This window comes from Columba livia, chromosome 8, assembly GCF_036013475.1.
Source record: "Columba livia isolate bColLiv1 breed racing homer chromosome 8, bColLiv1.pat.W.v2, whole genome shotgun sequence".
NCBI lineage: Eukaryota > Metazoa > Chordata > Aves > Columbiformes > Columbidae > Columba > Columba livia.
In genome coordinates, this window is record NC_088609.1 from 17,200,368 (window position 1) to 17,222,701 (window position 22,334).

At 37.1% G+C, this 22,334-nt stretch overlaps 1 protein-coding gene across 2 annotated transcripts; it reads left to right on the forward strand.

Annotated features, from left to right (window-relative positions):
• On the forward strand, nt 1-11,074 carry RGS13 (regulator of G protein signaling 13). Of its 2 annotated transcripts, XM_065072331.1 has the most exons (6): nt 1-465; nt 2,579-2,642; nt 3,128-3,196; nt 5,707-5,768; nt 7,633-7,799; nt 10,648-11,074. In XM_065072331.1, exons 3-6 carry the CDS (start codon nt 3,132-3,134, stop codon nt 10,831-10,833), a joined length of 480 nt encoding a protein of 159 aa, XP_064928403.1. In that variant the 5' UTR covers nt 1-465; nt 2,579-2,642; nt 3,128-3,131; the 3' UTR covers nt 10,834-11,074. The 2 variants fall into 2 exon arrangements, with proteins under 2 accessions (XP_064928403.1, XP_005499067.2); XM_005499010.4 differs by lacking the exon at nt 1-465 and having other exon boundaries at nt 2,206-3,196.
• Nucleotides 11,075-22,334: the final 11,260 nt, after the last annotated feature.

Sequence of the window (22,334 nt, forward strand, 5' to 3'; positions counted from 1 at the left end):
TGGTTTTAGTACAAGGGTACGTTTGCCTTTCATCTTGCAAGTTCAACATAGACTTTAGATTTCATATATTCTGATAAAGGGATGGAAAATATTGGTCACAAAACTTGGACAATACATGCAATATTTCAATGAAGTAAAACAGAGCTTCATTTCATTTTACAGCTGATCAGCAGAGAAGCAAGATAATTTCTGAGTAAAAAGCCTCTATCAGTGGTGCATCAGTCCAACTGAACTTTTTCTGATAGAAACCACAGCCACTGTTTGCCTATGGTATGTACAGAAAGGAGTTGGGTGCTAACATGAGTAGCATAGACATCGCCAAAGGGTAGTAAGTGCTTCTACACTACAAGAAAATGATGAAAACCAAACAAACAACCAGGTCAAGGAATTTGGAAAATTATCCCTGCAAATACAACTACTAAATGAAACTTTTTAACCAAGGGAGAAAATCCAAGACGACTTTCTGTAAGTATGAGGTTTTTTACTTTGAAAAAATATTGGAAAAGTATAGCAAAGGCAGGGAAACATTTTTCTCTTGGCATGTAAAGTTACCTCAGAATAGCAAAGGCATTCATTTTAGAAATGTTTCTGATGTATACAAACTTTATTCTTATTTATATATAAATATTTTGCATAATACTCTTAGAACAAACTAAGCTGAGTGAAGCTGCAGACGGCAATTCACCAGAACTTTTATACAGCAGTTTCTCTCGAAGGCTCTCCTGAATCCTACGCTGTGTACTAAAAACTGTGACATAAGGTAGTTTACAGATTGACTGCCACAGCATAAGGGAGCTGGAAAGCCAAAAATTATGTTGTAGTTCAAAAAATAGAGAGATCTTGTTCTTTGATCTACCAAAGCAGTTTTGCTGATATTTTTTCAATATAAAATATGATAGCAGTTAAACAGTCATTTCCAGATCAGTACTGCTTACATATTTTACAGACATTAACATAATAACGACAGGCAATTTCTTCTCTGAATGTGTTGTAACCATGTGACTTTCTTTTTGATTACAAGACCTGCAAGGAAACGCAGGTCCCGCATGTTAAAGAACTTGTGGTCTTATTGCAATAAAACCTTATAATGAGCAAACAAAAATGATACTACATGTTATTTATATGGAACAGGTGCAAACAGCTCCCACGATCCAAATCGAGTTAGCTGAACACTGCAAAGCTGTAGTAAGTAGTTAAGATGTAGATGGGCTGACGTTTACAGCAGAAGATAGGACACTAACATAGATAAATCCCAGGCTGCGCTTACTAAGATCAGCCAGTTCAAAACTGACATGTTGTAGCTTTGTGTACTATTCCTGTCTTATTTTAGGGCTACGGCCAGCAGAAACAAGCAACATTAAACTCATGGAAGCATAGATTACGCTTCAGTGGAAAGAAAAAAAACACTGAAAAAGATAAAATCAGCATGCTCTGTTCCTCAGTCTTTTAAGAAATATTTCTAATATAAAAAGAAGAGAGAACCACAAAGCCTAGATGTATGCTTGGCAAATGTGTGTACTCAACAAGCCCTGGGGAACAATACTTGCTTAAAGCCTTTAACTCAAATTAAAATGGTTCCTTGGAACAACAGCATTTCCTTAGACAAATGAGACTTCATGCAGCAGTCACCTGAAGAAAAAAACTACTGATTAACACTTCCAATTCTGATGGAAGTAGCTGAACTAGATTACCTAATATTGCTTCATCTAATATTTCTTCAGCATTTCTGTATAGTGGGCAACCAACATAAGCTTATTCAGGTTTCAAAAAAGCCACAAAGCCTGTGTTTTGTTTATATTCCAGTAAATTGAAGAATTGCAGTATGAAAACACCCAAAATAGAGGGCATTGGGTAAAATTGTCTAAAATAAGGTGATAAGCAACAACCATATGCCAGAATTCAAATGCATAACCTCAGCTTAAATACAGAATATTGCATAGTTTTAAAAGATTGCTTTTAGGCAGAGGGTGAAGTGAGTAAATACTGGTGAAATGAATAGGCACATGTAGAGGAAAACATACAGAAACCAAGCAGAGCGTGTAGTTCAGAGAATTCCACAAAATTAGGAACCAGGCAATGGAAATTAAGTTTTAATATCCTGTAGGAAATCTACTGGGTAAGACTCTCATATAATGTAGAATTGGATATAGATGTAAGGAAACAAGGAAAATAAGACTAAAGGTAAATGCAATAATCTCACAGGTTCAGAAGACTGCACAGAGACAGCTTTCCTCTATTTTATTATGCATTTCAAGAAAAGATTGGTTGTATGAGGAGCATGTGCCAATCAAACCCAAACCTGAAAAAAAAAGTGAGTTTAAATAAATAATGTATAAGACTAGTGTTTTGACTTCAGGCAGGTGTATACAGGTCTTTCGAGGTCCCTTCCAATCCCTAGAATTCTATGATTCTATGAAAGCCAAAGGAGAAGAAATAGACATACTTGAGGTCACAAGGGCTTTTTTGGTTGGTTGGTTGATTTGTTTTTTGTTTGTGTTTTTTTTTTTGTTGTTTTTTTGGGGTGCGTGTGTGTGTGCGCGCGTGTGATTTTTTGGTATTGTTTTTTGTTTGTTTTCAGACAGACTGCCTCATTCCTAACAAAGAGTTACACCTTTTCTTTTGGATATCATCTCTACACAACAGTAAGTTTAATAGAAATTTTTATTGACTTTGAGATATTTGCTGGACAAATCTCAATGTTAATCTCAAGTGCTTAACAAACTACTCAGCACTGTCCTGTTTACATTGAACTCTGATCCCTGATCCAGGTCACCCTGAGCTTTCAGGGAAAAGATTCCTGGTTTTCTTCTGCCTTGGGTCAGGGTCACATTTGTAATCTCTTTCCACAATTAGAGAAGCAAAAAGAGAGAATTATTAACACTTCTATTTTTCCCTAAGGGATATCCATTGCACTATTTTTTTTTTTTTTTTTTAATATTAATTTGTTTTAAGTTCTTGCATGTTACAAACATATTTCTTCATCTAATGCTTTGGTCATGACTCAAATATTAGATACATAAAATATGAATACTGCTAGAACTGGTAGGATTCCTATAATATAAGTGGAAATTAAGATAGTCAGAACTAAGCACAGCAGGTTTAAAACTCACATATTTTCCATATTTAGGAGAATGAGTCCAAATACTTGCTGGCTTTGCAAGATATTCAGAGCAGAAGAAAAAGGGATCAGTTCTAAGTAAGTAACTATAAGATTCTTATATTCAGGAGTACATGCACCTGTAAGGTAGGAGGGACAAAAATCTCAAAATTTGCAATGGAAGTTTTCTTTGCAAACTTAAGATCATGGAAAAGAGTGCAACATTTTCATAAATGCCCCAGCTGACCACCTTCATACAGCCAATTCCTTTATATTAAATAGGCATGGGCTTAAACTAACCTCTGGATTAAGTCCAGATTCGGGCCTGTGAAGAATTTGTAATACAAATATTTTGGGTCAGTCCTTTAAAAGAATTCAGACTGTCGGCAAACTTTGAATAATACACATGTGGTGGATAAGAGACCAGGTGCCTCCTGAAAGTCCTCAGCTGCCACCAGCCTCAGCAGAGGCCAACCATGGCTGGAACTTGGGTCAGCACATCACGCTGGGGTGGTGAAATACTATCCAACCCGCCTGCCAGCTGCTATCAGATCATACACGGGATTGATTTACTGATTGAAGTGTGTCCTCCATAGCAATGCTGAGCTGTGTCTGATGACCTCACCCAAGTGGCACCTTCAGAAGTCAAGTGGCAGAAATCCAGACAGCATTTTGAAAAATGCCTCCTGGATGAGGACTCCTCTCCCCAACATCAGTGGCCAGGGCAGCCCCTTACACTGGAGAGGGTACAATAAGCGAATGACAGCTCCACAAGACCCTACAACAGCATTTTTCCAATTCAAATTTGGAGTCCCAGCTATAAAGTCTTAGTTATTTTTGGACAATATTCAGGGTTTTTTTTCAGTGTAATATATGTTATTCAGCAAATTCAATCACGTTGCAAATCAGTGCAGCAAGATGTTTACTGTCAGCACAGCAGCTGTGAAAGCAGCATTAATACAGAACCCAATAACCCGTGTTCACGTTTCCCTTACTGCCTTTCATATGTTCCTGATTTTAAAATACAAGTAAAAAGGTTTTCTTCTGTGTCATCTGTCCCAAAAGGCAGTGTTCTTTCTGCTTCACAAAATAATTAGAAATGGAAATAAGATGTCCCTACTGACGATGCTCAGGGAGACAGACAAGATTGTCACTTGTTCTATATACAAGGGCTGTTGCTGAGGGGAAAATTATCTGCATCAATAACAGTGAATTTGACTCAGAAGCAGCTCTTCAGGAACAAAAAAAAGCATTCAAAGTACTAGAGATTCTCACTCCCCACAATACATGCTTCTTGAGTTCATACAGAGAGGAGGCTGGTAGCTCACAACAAAGAGAAAAAAAATATCTTTTAATGACAAGAGCTACTAGCAAGTTACTGACACCACGATTTGATAATAGTAATAACTATTATTATATGTTTCTCTGATCAGGTCTGACTGATCAGGAAAGCCTGACAAAACAATCAGTAAATCACAGCACGTGCATATATCACAGCATGATGACTACATAAAGTTAAAAATAAATGGGTGATCACCAATTAAAAAACTATAATGGTTTTTGTGTAGCAAAAAATCTATGAAGTACCATACCATGCAGCACTCATACCAGAGTCAATTTTGCTTTTAATTTAAAATAAAAAAGTTCTGTGATACTAAGTAACTGTTGTCAAAATTACAGCTCTTATGAAAACATAATACTCAATAAGAAGGGTTCCCCACCCAAGTTTGGCCGATGCGTAATGGAAAGCACCCACTGGAATACATCGCATGTGCTTTCTTCTACTAATATAAGCATAAGCATTTTTTCCAAGTTACCAGCATTGATGTCCTATAACTGCAATGCTTAAAAACCAGTCGATGTAAGTGGAGCTACATGCACTTAAATGGAGCTATTTGCCCTCAAACATTTGTTTTTCCTTAAATTGTTTAGTCTCTCACCTCATGACTTCCATGCTGGTTCCCAGAATCAGGCAAGAGACTCCGACAGACTTATGAAATTATTGCTTAAGAGCAGCAAACGTGAAAGAAAGAAATCTGATTTTAGTCACCTCCAAGAACTGTCTAGATTAGCAATAATGTGTCATACTGAACTGTAAACAACTGGAGAGAGATGGAAGCTAAGACTGTATTAACCTTTCATTATTTACTTTATGTTCCGAGCTTATATTCAGCTCTCAGGTGACAGGTCAACTTAGATGTTAAAGGCCTTTAAGTATTACGAGATCTCAAGCCTTTAAAGATTTTGCTACTAAATACAAACATCAGTATTTGAAACGATACAATGATTCCTGTCCCAAAGAAGTTGCTATCTAGAAAGCTAGTACTTTCCTTGTGCTTCTCCTAAGCACAATTTACATAAGTGAATGTCATTTCCAAAGGAATTACATGGGACCACCTTGAGATTGAACTGTATTTGTTACAGCATGAGGAGTATTTGCTTCAGCATAGTAAACACAAGATCTTGGACACACAGAAAAATTCTTTAAAATGTAAGTTTCATATAGATCTTATTTAAATTAGCGAACAGATTTTCAATAAAGTAATTTCATTTATTTTTTTTACACTTTGAACCACAGCTAAACGTACAATAATGTCCTTTTTCCTAAGATTGTCTTCGGAGGAAGTGCTGCAATGGTCCCAGTCTTTTGATAAGCTGATAACAAGTAAATGTAAGTAATTGTATGTTTGTATCCCAGATGAATTACTGACAAAAGTTCCCATGACGTAAAATCAATAAGTCATGCAGTAAAAATGTATGCTGTGTTATAACCAGCTAATGAAAACACCTTTGTGTGGCACACTTAGCATGCATCACACTGAAAAGAAACGTAGCACGCTGTAAATGCTTTCTCAAACTTGCCATTTCTGCAAGCACATGTAATTCTTACAAAGACACACGATAAGGGCTGGTTTATCTGCTATATCCCCACTTAACAGCAACATATATTAGAAGGAAGTGAAAGAAGATTCTTGGGAAATCCTGTGTATGGCAAAGACACCACAGCTGATGGTACATCTGTAGGGTTAAATCCATGGAATTTAGACCCTCATCTCATGTATGGGAAGAGCTGTAGCTTCAGTAACAAACCTGAACTTTCCCTCTCCAGCGTTCTCCTGCCTCATTCTGAGCTCTCCCAAATTTCTCATATGGCCGCCAGTCTGGAACATCACTGCTGAACTACTTTTTTAAAAACATTGATGAAAAAGTCGCAGAGTTACATCAAAAACCTCTAAAAATTATTTTGGAGGACTAGCATTATTTTCTAACTACAGACAAAGTACAAAGAGCAAGACGATTAACAGACAGAATTTGTAACAAGTCAAAAGAAAAATATTTTGCCTTTAAAATCTTTAACAGCAAACAACCTGGTGTGTTACAGTTTGCACGGAAAGCAGAGGGATAAAGTGAACAACAGCTAGCATTTACAAGAGACTAAATTAAAACACAAGCAACAGGCAGTGCTCAGTGTCTTTAGAAACATGGAAGCCCAGAATGCTGCACCAGCAGGAAAACTTGCTTTAAACAAAATGTTGTAGCTTCCAGCAGTGCTCAGATGCTGCCCTTCTTAAGATACCTTGCTCCCTGTACTTAGATTTGTTGATTTTGGATTTAAATGCTTAATGATATAAGAAAATGCAAAGGTGTACTCACATGAAAAGCCAGAAGCTCTAAATCAAATGGATATGCAGCTCTTTATGAAAGGCAGGCTAAGTGTTCGCCTGTCTTAGGTTTTGCTCTGAAAGTACAGAGACCACTCCTGCTCAAGAGCCAACACAGAGTGAAGCCTCAGAAGGGTTCTCCTGGCCAGAGGCATTTTAACAACATTATTGCCTAATCCTGTACAAAACAAGACTAAGGACATGACAAAAGGCAGCGATTTTAGCAGGAATTTAATCTTTGCCAAAATCCCACTGATTGCTGCTGTCAAACTCTATTGACAGGTGTTTCAAAGATATTCTCTGGTGCAGAACCGCTTATTTGCTGAACAGATTCTTCTTTTAACTGTTTTAACTGTTTAACTTCGGTCAATACAGCAGCAAGAAAAACGTTAGTCCCTCCACTCCCCATTGCTTTTTGTAAACTCTTACACCAAGAAAATAAAGTGTGGGTTTTTTGTTGTTGTTGTTGTTGTTGTTGTTGTTGTTTTAATTCAAATAATGATTATTTGATAATACTTATATATCTTCCTTACAAAACTAGAAAAGGGATTTTAAAGTAATTGTCAGCCTTTTGATATGTTTGATACAGTTTGCACAGACGAGGAAGAACGAAGTTCTCAGCACTCTGTCCCTGCACAGTGAAATGTCACCGAGGTTAAAGAGAGCTCTGCACAGGCAGGAAAATGCAATGTTGAAATGTAGGGCTCCAGGGTTAGTTTGTTTAATTCCCCACTTTGACATAATCTAATAAAAATATTTATAGAAATGCAATCAAGAATTATACAGCCTTGTAAACACCCCTATTGTCTTCAAAGGACTCTAAAGTTAATGCATATAGTCATGGTATGTGAATTTGGTTTCTGAAATTTACAGATGGGCCTATGATCTACAAGACCTACTTGAAGACAGAGCACAGTGATGAAAACATAGAATTCTGGCTTGCTTGTGAAGCTTATAAGAAGATCACATCACAGAGGAAAAGGATTTCTGTGGCAAGGAAACTTTTTACACATTACATTCAACCCCAGGCTCCCAATGAGGTGACATACAATAACATGAGTTCTCTATTTCCTCTAATAGCAATCCCAATGTGTAATGTAGCTGACAAAAGCAATAACAAATGGCTAGCATCTCATCTTAAAGGGAGTGAAAACTTTGCTATTCATCCACCCCAAACTCTTTTGCATCCAGAATGTCAATACTTGCCTTGACATCTTGTCTATAGGTATATCTTTATATCTGCCAAGGATACAAAGCAAAAGACACAACTAGATTAAGAACCAAATTCTTGGATTAATTCCATTGTTTTTAGCATTTGATCTAGGGTTCATTTATATGATCTTAATAGATTCTGGATTATGACATTGCTACACTGGGAACTGCTGGAGAGGGTCCAGCATAGGGCAACAAAGATGATGAAGGGAGTGGAGCATCTCCCTTATGGAGAAAGGCTGAGGGAGCTGGGTCTCTTTAGTTTGGAGAAGAGGAGACTGAGGGATGACCTTATTAATGTTTATAAATATATAAAGGGTGAGTGCCACGAGGACGGAGCCAGGCTCTTCTCAGTGGCAAACAATGATAGGATAAGGGGTAATGGGATCAAGCTGGAACACAAGAGGTTCCACTTAAATTTGAGAAAAAACTTCTTCTCAGTGAGGGTGCCAGAGCACTGGAACAGGCTGCCCAGGGAGGTTGTGGAGTCTCCTTCTCTGGAGACATTCAAAACCTGCCTGGACATGTTCCTGTGCGACCTCACCTAGGCGTTCCTGCTCCAGCAGGGGGATTGGACTAGATGATCTTTTGAGGTCCCTTCCAATCCCAAACATACTGTGATACTGTGATATGTTACTCTGGTCTTTGCAAGAGTAAATATAAATGAACGAAGTAAAAACTCTACCCAGTGCTGTCCCCTCTGTAAAATGGGCTAAAAGAAAGGTTCCAATATAAATTAATTATTTTCTGCTTCCAGCAAAACACAATTTAGGGAAGACAGAGCAGATTTGTATGTAAAATGTTTGAGGGTGATTTTCTTTCCAACATAAAGAAAAAAAAAGGTCATTCCTGCTCAGCCAGTCATGCTCTATGACCTTTAGCTATCCCTGCTTATTACTCTCCTTGCAAAAATAAGCTAATACTGGCTTTTACTGCTGCTGCCTCTGATAGAATGACATAACTAAAAAAAAATCCAGCTAGATTATTTTCTGGTTTATGTGTAAAAATAAAACTATAATAGAGTCTCAAATAGGACCCTCCCTGTTGACACTGAAGGGCAAGCCAAAACCAACTCAGCTGGATTCCCAAATGTTGGCAGAGAGCACTTGATGCTTTAAATGACTAAACCACTCCCACAAATCCAAACCTTGAAGAAATTTTGAAGTTCCCTCTGTTGGTTTTAAATGCCAGTTGGAAAGACAATACATTTTTCTGTCTTTTTCTCATTTATTTTATTTTTAGCATGTGCAACAATAGGAAACTCAGCAAGACATTTGCATTTCAAAAAAAAAAAAAAACCCAACTCAGTAATGTCAACCACAAATTCATTAACCAAAAGTAAGGGCTTAACTCAGGACAGTTAAAAACATGCTGGGTGGTTTGGTTGTTTTTTGTTTTGGTTTGGGGTTTTTTTTGGTGTTTTTTTGTTTGTTTTTTCTAAATTAATACTTATGTTAATCTTGCTCTTGGCTGTCTGGTTTCTGAGTCTGCACAACTCTGCCTTTACATTTTCTTGATATTCATGGTTAACACAAGAACTAGGTATCACTCTAAAAAGGTGCATCCTCATGAGGACTTCAAACACAGTTTATATTAAGATTTTAGCAGCATTTAGAAGATGCAAGTCAAATGACCTCTCTGGAAGAACAACATCCCAACACATGAAAGACATCAGCACTAACTTCACACCTTTAGAGTGCTGCTCTCAATACTGACAAAGTCAAGCTGAAAAAAAGCAATTTAATTCATCATGAGCTAATGGATTATCAAAAGTTTGCATTGTATCTGCTATACTTTCCTGTTGCTAAAACTTTCTACTCTTAGACACCCACAGACCTTCAGCTTTTCTGCTACAAATCCTGGATTGCAGCAGAAGAGCTCTAGGAATCAGAACACTTTTCCTTAATAAGGTTGATATATGGGCTCAATTTTATCTCAGAGATCATAATAATTTTTAGCAAGGGGTTTTCACAGGTACTGTGCACCTCCAGGCACTTGGACTCATTAGAACTCAGAAGTCAGGCTTCCTCTTCAGGGATCTAATCCCAGCTCTAGGAACAATTCTTAGCAAAAAAGGGGGTTGGATGTCAGCACCTTTTAGCTATTCCTTTCACTGCAACCACTCCATGTCCTCAGGCCTTCCTCCTCTCCTGAATCATATATATGTTCTTATCCTTCTTAGAAGTAGTGAGGAAAATATATATTGCTTAACATGCCTAAGGTTTGAAGTCTTTGGCCCATATTCTACATATGGGCCCAGCAACAGTGAGCTTACTACTGGTCTTGACCTCCGCTGATCACAACAGTTGGGATTAAACTGGCTTTTCTGTTAAAGATATGGGGCACACTGGGAAATTTGGACACCTCCTAGTCTTGAAGGGTTCTGGTCCCCAAGGGAACAAGCTCCCCATCCAGCCATTAACATGCCTCTTACTAAATCAAACACCAAAAGAGGAACAAATTGGTCAACTAATAAGACAGGATACTCTGGCATTATAGGGAGAAATCCACTCTGGTAGAATCCACATTTTTGGTTAGGTGCTGATATTAGAGGTTACATACAAAGATATAAATAAAAGGCATTCATTACAAGCCTCCTAAATTCAATCTTCCTTTCCCATTCCTTGGCATGTATTCAGTGATACTTCAGTATAATAATTCTTTTTTCTGTTTCAGATTAACATTGACAGTCCTCTGAGGAATGCAATTACAAGGAATATTCAAGAAGCAACACAATCCTGTTTTGACGAAGCACAGAGAATAATTTACATGCACATGGAAAGAGATTCTTATCCACGATTTCTTGAATCAAATTTCTATCAAAAACTCAAACACAGCCTTCAAACTCATGGAAAAAATTAAATGGTAAACTAAAGAGAAAGGCTGAAAACTTCAAAAGGTTTCTTCTGGAATGCCAGTGTTTTAAAGTAGACAGGAAAAATCAGGTAGTAGACAATTACTAATACTAAGCTGCTGAACTGGTCTGTTGCTGTTAGAATTAATGACAGACTACCTTCCACCTTCCCTTTCTTTTCCCATGGAGGAGTCCCATTTATTTTCCTCTCCCCTCATTAAAACCCTAAAACCCAGGTATTAAAAATTTCAGTCAGAAATTATAGCCTAAGATTCCAGTCTTCTATTGACATTTGACAACTCTAATAACATACTTTCAGTATTCTTGTTTTGAGAGATCTGAAATAAAATAGTTTTGCTTCTAGGAATTAAATATTTATTTGGCTATATGTAACACAGAAGAAAAAAATACCTGCATTGCTATATTTTGGGGTTTTTTTGTTTTACTTTTATTTTCTTTCAAAGTAAAAGATAAATTGTGAAGTACAGCTGTTTGCTTCATCTTAAGCTGTGAAGTGCAGTATTCATATGGTGTAGATTCCATTTTTTTGCTGAATTATGGTGTACAATATATGCTATAAATGTACTTTGTCTACAATATATGCTATAATACTTTGATCAAGTATCAAAGTACTCTGGTTTACATTCAAAAACCAATCTGACTTCTCAAATCTCATTAAAACTGGATTCTCAATTCTTTTAATGGAGTTCAGTACAGACACTGAAAGCCATAGGAAATCAGGGACCTTTCTAGCATCTGCTCAAACTGCGTTATTCTAAGGAATACAAAGAACAAGCCATTCTGAGAGCAGCCCTGTAAACCTTGACAGCATCATACTGATCCTTTGGGATGATTTCACAGGAGAAATGAAGTATTCATCCAGCTGGATACATTTATTTGACTGAAGTTACTTCAGTCATGTTGCCAGTTCATGGTTTTTAACAGTTTACTTTAAGCTGTAAACTTGGCTGCCTAGTTTTAAAAGGCAATAATTGTGACGATGTAATAAATTATTGTCTCACCTTTGTTGGGAAAGCCTAGTCTTTTGATGGAAGGCTCACAGTAGTACTTTGTGCCCCTTAAGTTTTTGTTCTCACTCAAAATTTTCCTAATTTTTTTCAATGCAAGTGTCTAAGCTTTTCCTTAGAAACATGAAAACACAGGTCAGTGCAGACAGCAAACAATTGGATTTCACTTTTGTTGCAAAGATAATATTTAAGTACATGTCTAAAGCAGAATACAAAGCAAATCTGAGCATAAACTACATTAGTACCAAAAGCTTTAAGGTAACTTCAGTTTTGTAGGAAAAGAGATTGTTAATATAGGAGATAATCCTTTCGTTTTACACTGATCCCATGTAAAAGGATTGTCATATGAATGTTTGAATATTCAGCTCTTAAAAACCACTTTCAGCAAGCAAGGACTCAATAGGAAACCCAGCTAGGGATAGTACAGCTTTTGCTGCTGTTAACTTCTGATGCGCTTCATCCAGAAGAAAAAAAAAAAAAAATCATCTACAAAGAATGCTCAGAGAAATCACAGAGGGACTCTCAGTTTTTTTTAATGGCATGAAATGCTTAGTGTTTATTTTGCTAATAAGTTATGAGTCTAGCAACCCTTGTTGCTGGAGGGTTTATAAACTTTATAATTCCTTCTGAAAATAAGGTTTGAGGTTTTTTTCTTAAAGTTAGAAGAAGGGAGGCTCCTTTTCCCAAAATAGATTTTTTGTTAACTGGTAGAGATATTTCTGTTGCTTGATTTTTCTTTTGTGTTACCACATGTGTGACAATAACAGTTTATTTCATCAGGTCACATGTTTTGTAGAACAGCAACTAATGGCAGCAGCAATAACAAATCACTGCTTTTAACATTTTCATTATCAGCACTTGAAGTAACTCGGGTATACTTCCCACTGGCAGACAACACTAAATGCATTTGCTCACATTAATCATTCAAAGCTTCTGTTAAGCAAGATTAAAAAACCAAACTTTAAAATAGCTAAACTGGCAGAACTCTGTCTCATTCTTCCCTCATCTACTAAATAAGAATAATAATTAAAAAAAACAAACAAACAAACAAACAAGTGATGGCAATTCTTCAAATACATTACATTTGACAGGATAATAGATATAGATAGATTAATAAAACCATTATAGCAATTAACTGTATTCAACCTTGGAAACTGTTGACCTATTGAGGCTCAAAAAAAAAAAAGCACACCACACTGGACAGATTGTCTTGGGGTATTATTTTAGTTTGCTTGTTTTGAAAAGAGCTTACAATTAGATAATTTTACTTCATAAATATGAGCTGTGTTGGCCTAGTTTCTTAATAAAAGTGATGAAATTCATACTCTATGGTTATACTGCTGTTTTCATGAGTTTTATATCCACTCTTGGTGTCCAGGTGATATAATATAGAAAAACAAATACGAATTGCATATCATGTCTAAAAAACAAAGTAAAAATCCGCTTATAATTAGAGTCAGTCAAAACAAATCTGCAAGCATAGCAAAGCCTAATCCTTTTCATACAGATGGGTGGTAAATGAGATGATATAATGTCTCTCCCTTGTACCATCAGAAGCCTTCAGAGAATATGATGTTAGGTTTTTCTCTCAAGTTCTCTTGATTATTTCATACTTCCATATTAACTCTACATGTTTCTGCATTTAAATCCCAATAAATACATTGTAGGCAGTCTCACTCTAAGCAAAGTAATTAAGTAATATCCAGAACTTGGTACTGTAGACAACTGATTTAAACAAATATTATGGTCAGGGATGTTTACCACTAATTACAGGGCAGATGAGGATGTTTAGGAACCTACAGCCTCAGAGGAAAGGGAAATGACTGCAGCATTTCCAAGTATTGCCAAACATACAGTACTGTTGCAATCACAGGTCCCTTCAGAAACTGATGTTTGGTCTAACGTTCACTAAACACAGACAAAAGAGTGTAATGGAAGAAGTCTTCTGAAAATAACACTTTGCTGCACGTGCCAATTAGCTGGATTACGTGGCTACAGACCGTGGCCTGTTCCGGGCAAAGACTCTGTCATCACACAGGCTTGTCTACAGTCTCCTCCAACAAAGCTTCACAGAGGGGAAGGTGAAGGTGAATTCTCTTGGTAGAATTACAAATTTAGTAAGTTGTCAGTAGCACTAACTGTACAGCTTTGAGATCCTTTGATTTCAAAATATTAAATGTCAAGCTCTACAAAATTTTGTAAAAAAAACTTTCCAAAATTAAAATTAAAAATAGCAGTACCAATTCATGGTCTGATTAGAATACAGAAAGGATTTCAGCTTTTTTTTTTTATGAAAAAGAATAAAAAAGAAACAGCTGCAACAATGTATAGAGAAAGAAAAACACAAGAGGAACGTTTTACATATATTGGGGAAGTAAATCATGTAGCCAGGCACTCTTTTAGACATTATAGTGTGCAGATTCCAAGACATCACACTAGCAATAAGATATCAGCCACTGCAGCCAAATTGTGCAATTGGTTCTTTAAACTGGAATGTAAATTCATAAAAGCATGATAGCATCATATTATGTGTTCCAGGAAGTGTCCTTCCAATTAATTTTATGTGTCTGAATATGCTTATAGAAACAGTGACACGGAATGAGACATCCTGAAGCATACTGCAAGCGATCAGTATTAAGCACATATATATTCTGTCTTGACTGTATAAACACTTTACAGTATGTAGAGCTCGTGGGCTATTTAAGATTTCCCCTGGGGCTGGTAGATGACACATGGAGGTGGACACACTGCCCATTCCCTGCTGCAGAGGTGAAGGGAGGCCACCGAGTATCCTAGAGCAGCTCAGTGGGACTAGATGCCTGTGTTTGCAGAGCTGAATCAAGGCTGCTTTAACTACATTAGGTAAAGGTCTCTCATTTGCTAGCTTATTTTACGCAGCCCTAGGATCTTAAACCATTTACTGAAAAGCTTTTTAATCTACAACTTTATTTGCCTTCCAAAACTGCTGTAATATTTATCTCATGAAGACCATACTTACACAGAAATCTTTGTGTCCTGTACCTCAGATTTTGCTCAACTCGAAGTACAATTAAACTATCCGGGGACTAAGAGCAGCTCCTTACTGCAAGGACATGCATCTTACAAAATGGGGAACAAGGTAGGTCCACCTGAGAAGTTTATGCAAGTGTGGGCTTTTAGACATAGCAATCCCCTCAGCAGGCTACAGACCCCCTTCACAACCCTAACTTCCCTCTGAATTTCTGCCTCAGGTGCACATATCTGAGGACAAGGGGAAAAACCTGAGTCTTTACAGCATGGGGGCAGGAGACAGGCCTGCAGCTCCTCTTCTGCAGCCTCATACCCCATAAGTGATTTTTTAGAGGACCCCACAGATCCATAGACTGTAACTCTCAGAGGGAAACAAGTCAGTCAGTAAGCAAAAAGTTAAAAAAAAATAAAAAAAAAAAATCACAGCAAAGGATCTATATAAGCATTGCCTTTCTGGCCAGCTGCAAAGAGCAGAAGCTTTGTGATGGTGGTAAGAACAACCTCTGCTACACTGTGAAACCACAGCTGAAAGATTACATTTTGTAAGCATCAGAAGTACCAATAATTAGAAGTGAAAAATTGTCACTGTATTTGCCAAGTCCCAAAGGAACACGGCATTCATCTGGTGACAGATTTGTTACCTCTGCTGTGTGTCCTGGCCTGCCTATGTCACCAGTCTCAGATTGAGAAGTCAAGTTTCTCAGAATACCCATCACTAGGGCTGTTGCTATATACAGCACCAGCCAAGGCAAATAGTTTTTCCTCCCACACTCCTTGTCTGCAAACAGTGATTACAGTAATCACCTCAGTAACAACAGGTGAGTAAATAAGAATAAGATTTTCTTCCACCCCCGAAAAAATGGTTACATATACAATTATTTCATGGAGTTATTTCCTTTCTACCATATGCCATGATCTGCTTTGCCTTTACTTAGAAAAAAAGAGTACAGGACTGTAACTTTATTTGCACAAATACACAGGGAAAGAACTTTCCAGTCAAAGCTCTATGATCAGGTTTTAGACATTTGCAATTATAAAGATTTACCATTCCCAGCACATGAGCTGGTCAGTTATTAGTGAGTCATTCGGTACCATGGCAGACAATGTGACTTCCCAACAGTGGGAACCATCAATATTTTGTATTAATTACTCCCTAAGAACAAATATATTGTTAGTTTTTAGTCTTATAATTCAAGAAGTCCACAATTAATAAAAAAATTCAAAAGGAAGAAATATCTAGAAACTTCTAGCCTATGAATCATTGCCCGTGTTGTTCCTTTGCTCAGAAGTTCATCTGCTGCTGAAATCTTCTCATAATAATGAAAGAGGACTTTATAACTAGTATTTATGTTCTTATTTCAGTTCAGGTATCAACAGAAAAATGACTTGCATATTGTCCTCTTCACACTCTCACTACTTTTCATTTTAGCTGTATTTTTGCAATGGTTTCTGTTCATGTCCATCCTAGTCTTGTTTTCTGGAAGATGTGTTTATTTGCGTATTTATCTCAGTAGCTCTCTCAAATTCCTTTGCTATCTACCCTCCATTTCTCTTTACATTCAATACTGATTTTTTTAAAGCATATTCAATAATCTTATATTTTAGGATATTATATTTGTTTTAAATAACTCAAGACTTAGATCCTGGAAACTGTGTTGGTTCTAGATTAACACCTATCAAATTACAGCCCTTTTGGACAATTTCACACTTTAAGGACCTCTCTCTATACATACTGAGCCTTACAGCATGGTCTCCAGCACCACCACAGTCTGTCTTCATGGTCAGACCAGAGAACATGCCCCAAAGCACCAATGTCAGCAAATGCCAAAGCCTTCCCAGAAATGCTGTTCACAGACAGAGTTCCTACAAGTGCCATTCAAAAACCACGGCAAGGTAAAACTTCGTTTGCTTATGGCAGATCTCTTTGCTTCTCTCAAGGGGTGCCATCCATCTAGCACACATGTTGAGTGGGCCTGTTGATTGAATCAAAGGTCTAGTTCACATGGATTAATTAGAAGACTGGGATGATGAATACCACATTATCAAATGCAATTCCAGAATACAAACACAGCAACGGTTCCACAAAACAAATTACAGTAGGGTGACTCTAGTTAAGCTTTTATTGCTGCTGCATCAGCACAGCAGTTACTACCTAGCAACATGATTAGTGCTAAAACAGAGTAAAATTGCTCAGAGGATTATAAACCCACATTGTCTTTGCAATTGTAGTACACTGGATGAACAGTTCACTGACATTTAGAACCAGATAGTTTTACATTGCTAAGTATTGAAGAGTGGACAAAATCGACGAATACAAGTTACTGTAAAAATCAGGACAGTTGCCAAGATAATTATTTTCTGTCTACTTCTGCTTCTCTAATAAATTTTTTAAGGTATAGTATTACAAAAACTTCAGGGAGCTTTTTTCACCATTATCAGAAATGAGATCAAACAGTAAAGATGAATTCTAGCAAACAAATTACCTGTTCTAACAGGTCAAAGATTAAAAGAACACGATAATTTTGCCTCTATCATCTTAGTCTGGATTTACTAATTATTGTATAGTGGTACATGAAGCTAATAGTCTAAATAATCCAGCTAGGTATTTTTCTACAGCTTTTGAAACAATTATTCTGATTTATGTATCTGCATGGTGCCTGCCAGCCATTTGGGCTATTAAAAAAAACAGCTTTTCTACCCAGTTTCTAACAGTTTGCAAGTGAAGTCAGCTAACTGGAATACACCTATAGCATTTGTAGAAAGGCGTTAATGTACTCTGCCTGCACTTCACATCAGCAGAAGACAGATCAGTTCCAGGGCCAAGAACTATCTGACCCCACTAGCACAAGTTTATAACCATTGCTGAGAAACTGGTTTGACAAAAGCACATCTCATGACTCTGAGGCAGTTAGGTTTTAGCAATGATGTAATTTGGAAGGATTTCTGGACAGAGAGGACTAGACTGTCATGTATTTACATTATGTTAATGCTGGTAGTCCTCATGGAAAGCCTCAGGGCATGAGTGCATGCTGCTTAGAAACCTCATGCAGGAGCAACAGAGACCTGAAAAGCCAGCAGGTAACAAACTTAGTGAGACATAGGGGCACACCAGGTTTTCTGGAGAAATATTGCCCACAATAAAGCAAGCACAGGCCTTGCTTCACAAGGCAGATGGATTTTCATGACTCTGGGAATGGAAAACCACAACAGACTGGAGCATCTTTTTCACCCTCTATAACAGCCAGCTATATGTTCCCCTGTATAAAAAGCAACCTAACAACAATGTTGTGCTTCATGTAATCAGTTACAGGAGTGCTCTAGGTACTATTGCCATGCTCTTAATAGTTAAGTGTTCAAAAGGATAGGGTTAAAATTAAGAGAATATAAATAAAACTCAGCTATTTATTACAATAAATTCTTCTAAAATTTCAAACCAAAACAAGAATATCCATATTACCACATCAAGCCATCTTAAATTACACCTTCTATTTCAGTAAGAGTGTATAATTATTTTATTTATATATATATATATATATAAGAAAAATATTTTTAATACGTACAGTTTAGAAAACCCACAAAATCAGTCTTAACCACTTCGGGATACAAAGGCATTTAGAGAAGACCGCTTTAAATATCTAAACATAAATCAGAAAATTAAAGTTTCCAACAGACTTTCCTCATTCCATTTTATTTGATTTTTTTTTAATTTTCATTTAAAAACACAATTAACATGTGAAACATGCTTCAGACAGCAGAATGTTTTAATTAGGACACCACTCCTGCAATACCAGAAATAACAAGAACTAAGAAAGAAGAGAAACAAAACTATAAAAAGACTTTGTCTTCCCATTTAGTCTAACAGAAAACTTTCTAAAACTCTCACAAACAATTTTTAAGTCTACCACATGTGGAGAAGATTGGAAGCTTTCTTCTCCCTCTCAACATGTGCATAGACCATTCCTGCAATTGCACCAGCATACACTGGAACAGCAAGATCTAAGACTGACCATATTTAGCCCAGATGTGTAATAATATTACTGAAACAATGAAAGAAGTATTTATAACCAGTTTTGCAAAGGGGGCAATTTGGATCTCATGGGAAATACCAGTATAGAAACTCAACATTCCTTTGGTTCTCAGTAAATTAAAATGGCTTTTGGTCCATTTTTCCCTGTTGCTGTTTTTCTTTTGTTTGGATCTCCACTCTTCTCTTTTTATCTTGGACAAACACCTCTTTTGATATATGTGCAAAGCAGACTTGCCTGGACAGGCATAGCAGAGCCTTGTCTTATGTGATAAAGAAAATATGCCCCTCAGAAGCATTCAGGAAGGTAAAATTTTTACTGCTTCTTGTTTACAGAGCTTTATCATGAAACAACCACATTGTTAAGTTTTCCATTTCAATTCAGCTGCTTACCATTAACCTTAGCTTTAATGTCAAGAAAAATATTTTAAAAGATTTTACATCAACAGATGATTAAAGTCTGTGACAATTAATGAGTGATAAAGCTCACCGGAGCTAAAAGAACAAAACGTACTCTGCTTTTCTGCAACATGACAAACGAAATGTCAGATGCGAATACACTATCCAATGTAGAATTAATCCCAGAGCAGATTCTCAGATAAGTGAAGAAACGAGAAGTACGGTGTCACAGGAGAGGATGTGCCTATACTTACAGCAATAAAAAAAAAAAAAAAAAGAGAGAGAGAGAGAAACGAACAAAAAACGCTGATTTAAAAGAAAAAGCACAATGTGAACAACTTTCATACAAAGTAAAGTACATTGTATTTTATACCTGTCACAGTCCTGCACTGTTCCTGGCCCATACTGATCAGGAAAGGGGATGAACAAGTTGCACCTGGACATGTATGAGGATAGTAAAAGAAGAATTTATTTGTGGTACAGAAGTGAAATTTTAAAGGCAACATCACAAACAGAACAATGTTTAGGGAAATAAGCAATTTATGCCCTTTTACACATTCACTTTCCAGCATCCTCCAAGCCACATTGATTTCAACATGCAAAAAGACCAGTTATATCACTCAGCCACTTAAAGTTCAGTTGTAACCATGCCTTCCAGTTTGCATTGCTGCTCAGCCAAAACTGCCCAGAGAGGAGAGAGAGCCAGCAATTGGACACAGCCCTTGATTTCTGTCATGTAGCCATAGGTCTCATGCTTCCCTCTCTTTCCTAGTTCATGCTTTTAAAAGCAACATGACTGATAAGCATCAGTTTGAAAGCCCCCAAAGACATCTGAAAGACCTCAACTCCCAGCAAAAAAAAATGAATTTCCCAGCTCTGCTGAAAGCAGTTCTCCATTTGTCACAACAGTTTCCAGGGAACACGTGGATAACCTCACATGTGCTAAAAACCCAACTGGGCTCCTTAAATGAGAAAGCTCACCAACACCATTTAACAAAAATCCTAGACATTTTTATGTATAAAAATATGTAGCTAGCTTAGATGAATAGTTGTTTCTTGAATTGTTGTTTGTTCTGTAGTTGTTTCTACTCGATTTTCCGGTTTCTCTCTCATTCATTGTTAGAAATCACATTTAAAAACATACAGGTCTGATTTTCTTGTTTAATTACAACTCCCTAATTTAGTTCTTAGCTATGTAACTGGCATCTTCCATAGGGTAAATTTTACTTTGAGTACAATGGTAACTTTACAACCATACCACATATGCACAACCTGTTGCTGTAACCCTTTTTTTTTTGTATTCAATAGCAGATTATATTAGCCAGCTAGTAATACAACATACTGAAGCAACAAACCAATTCGATCTAACAATAGGTGATGTCAAAGCACTCCTAGAACGGCAGATTAAAATGTCCAGAATGTGAACGAATAATAACTACTGTCTGTGGAAAAAACAAACGAACAACAACAAAACCCAAACACCGTGTTCACAACCCTACAAGCCCACAGGCTTCCTTTGCCTTTCAGGTTCTGACTTTATCAGCTTCTCCCCCACTAGCACATTCTCGAGGACCTAGAGGAAGGTTTTTGTTTTCTGTTTGGGCTTTTCTCCTCCCCACCATTAGGAGCATCTGGCTTCATAAGAAGTCCTGAATAGCCCAGTTAATTCAAGTATACTTTATATTGTTTAATCACTTTTTTCCCCATTTAGAGACAAATTTGATATTTTATATAGTGGCTGTGCTTTAACTTCAAGAGAGACCACTTATTCCTGCCATTTGGTTTTGAAGAACAATGCAGCTTTATTTACTATTACAAGTATGTAGTACATAAGAAGGCTTCAACATGCTAAAATGGTGCTACTTCTGATTAGATAATAGAGTATTAACTGTCAGTCTTCAAAGAGTTAATCAGAGCTGTTAGGCATTGTTAGAAAGACTGATTTATAGTATGCCAAATATATATGTGCACACATACATTATACAGTGACCACAAATATTTATGTTAAGCAAAAGAAACACGGGGAATTATCTGCCTTTTGTTAGAACTACATAATATTTTGCCCCACACACAACTCTGGCAGAATTTGAAAGTGAAGGAAATAAATATACAGCTAAGCTGACAAGTAAGAGACAAGGCAGTCTCGTTCTACGACCCTATGGCAGAAGCAGGCCTAATTTGGCACTACCACTTATCCTTCTCACCTAAAGAGAAGATAAACCACACCCAGCCTTTTCTAGCTCTTCTAAGAAGTAACTCCAAAAAGCAGAGTTCATATTCTGATGCTAGAGAAACCAGCTCCAGCTCTTTGATGGCTTGTGCACCCCTGCACTCTGCTGTTCACCCAGCTGCAGGGCTCAGGAGCTCACCTGTCAGCAACAGCTGGAATTTGGAGTGATCTGACATAGGTCCATTCAGGGAGGACTGAGCTCCAACGCAAAACAGCAACAAGGAGCTTCTGTCGCTGTTACTCACCTTAACCATGTTCAGTGTAGAAACAGATTTTCATTTTCATAAAGGTTACCTCAGCAGAGGCCACAAACACTGAGGCAGAACACTAAATATAGGTGTATTTGATGTCTCCACTTTTAACTGAGATGTCAGGATTGTGCAGGGCTTAGTTAATGAACAAAGCCCAAAAGTCTGGAGATACTCTTCAAACAATCATCTAAGTCTAATTCTTAGACTTTCCTATTTTCCATTCACAGGCTCAAAGTAAAAGAGCTAAAATTTGTTAAGCCTCAAAAACCTCCTTATGGGAATTCTTTCCTACTATTGATAAGGGACTCCTAAAAATCACTTAAAATCTATGTTTTTTTTTTTTCCTCATTTCAAGTTTTACTGAAAGACTACCAAAAGCTACACTTGTCCTTGCTGTTGTCACAGTTTAGCCCATAAAAAGCAGTCTGACTGACCTGTTTACAGTTAAATTAATATTTATCTTCACTTTGTGAAGGTTGCAGTTTGCTTCACAAGAGGAAGGTGACGTAGCTAACAGCTGACATTACCGAAACTGTAGTGGGTATGTGCACGGTGCAGAATGCACAGG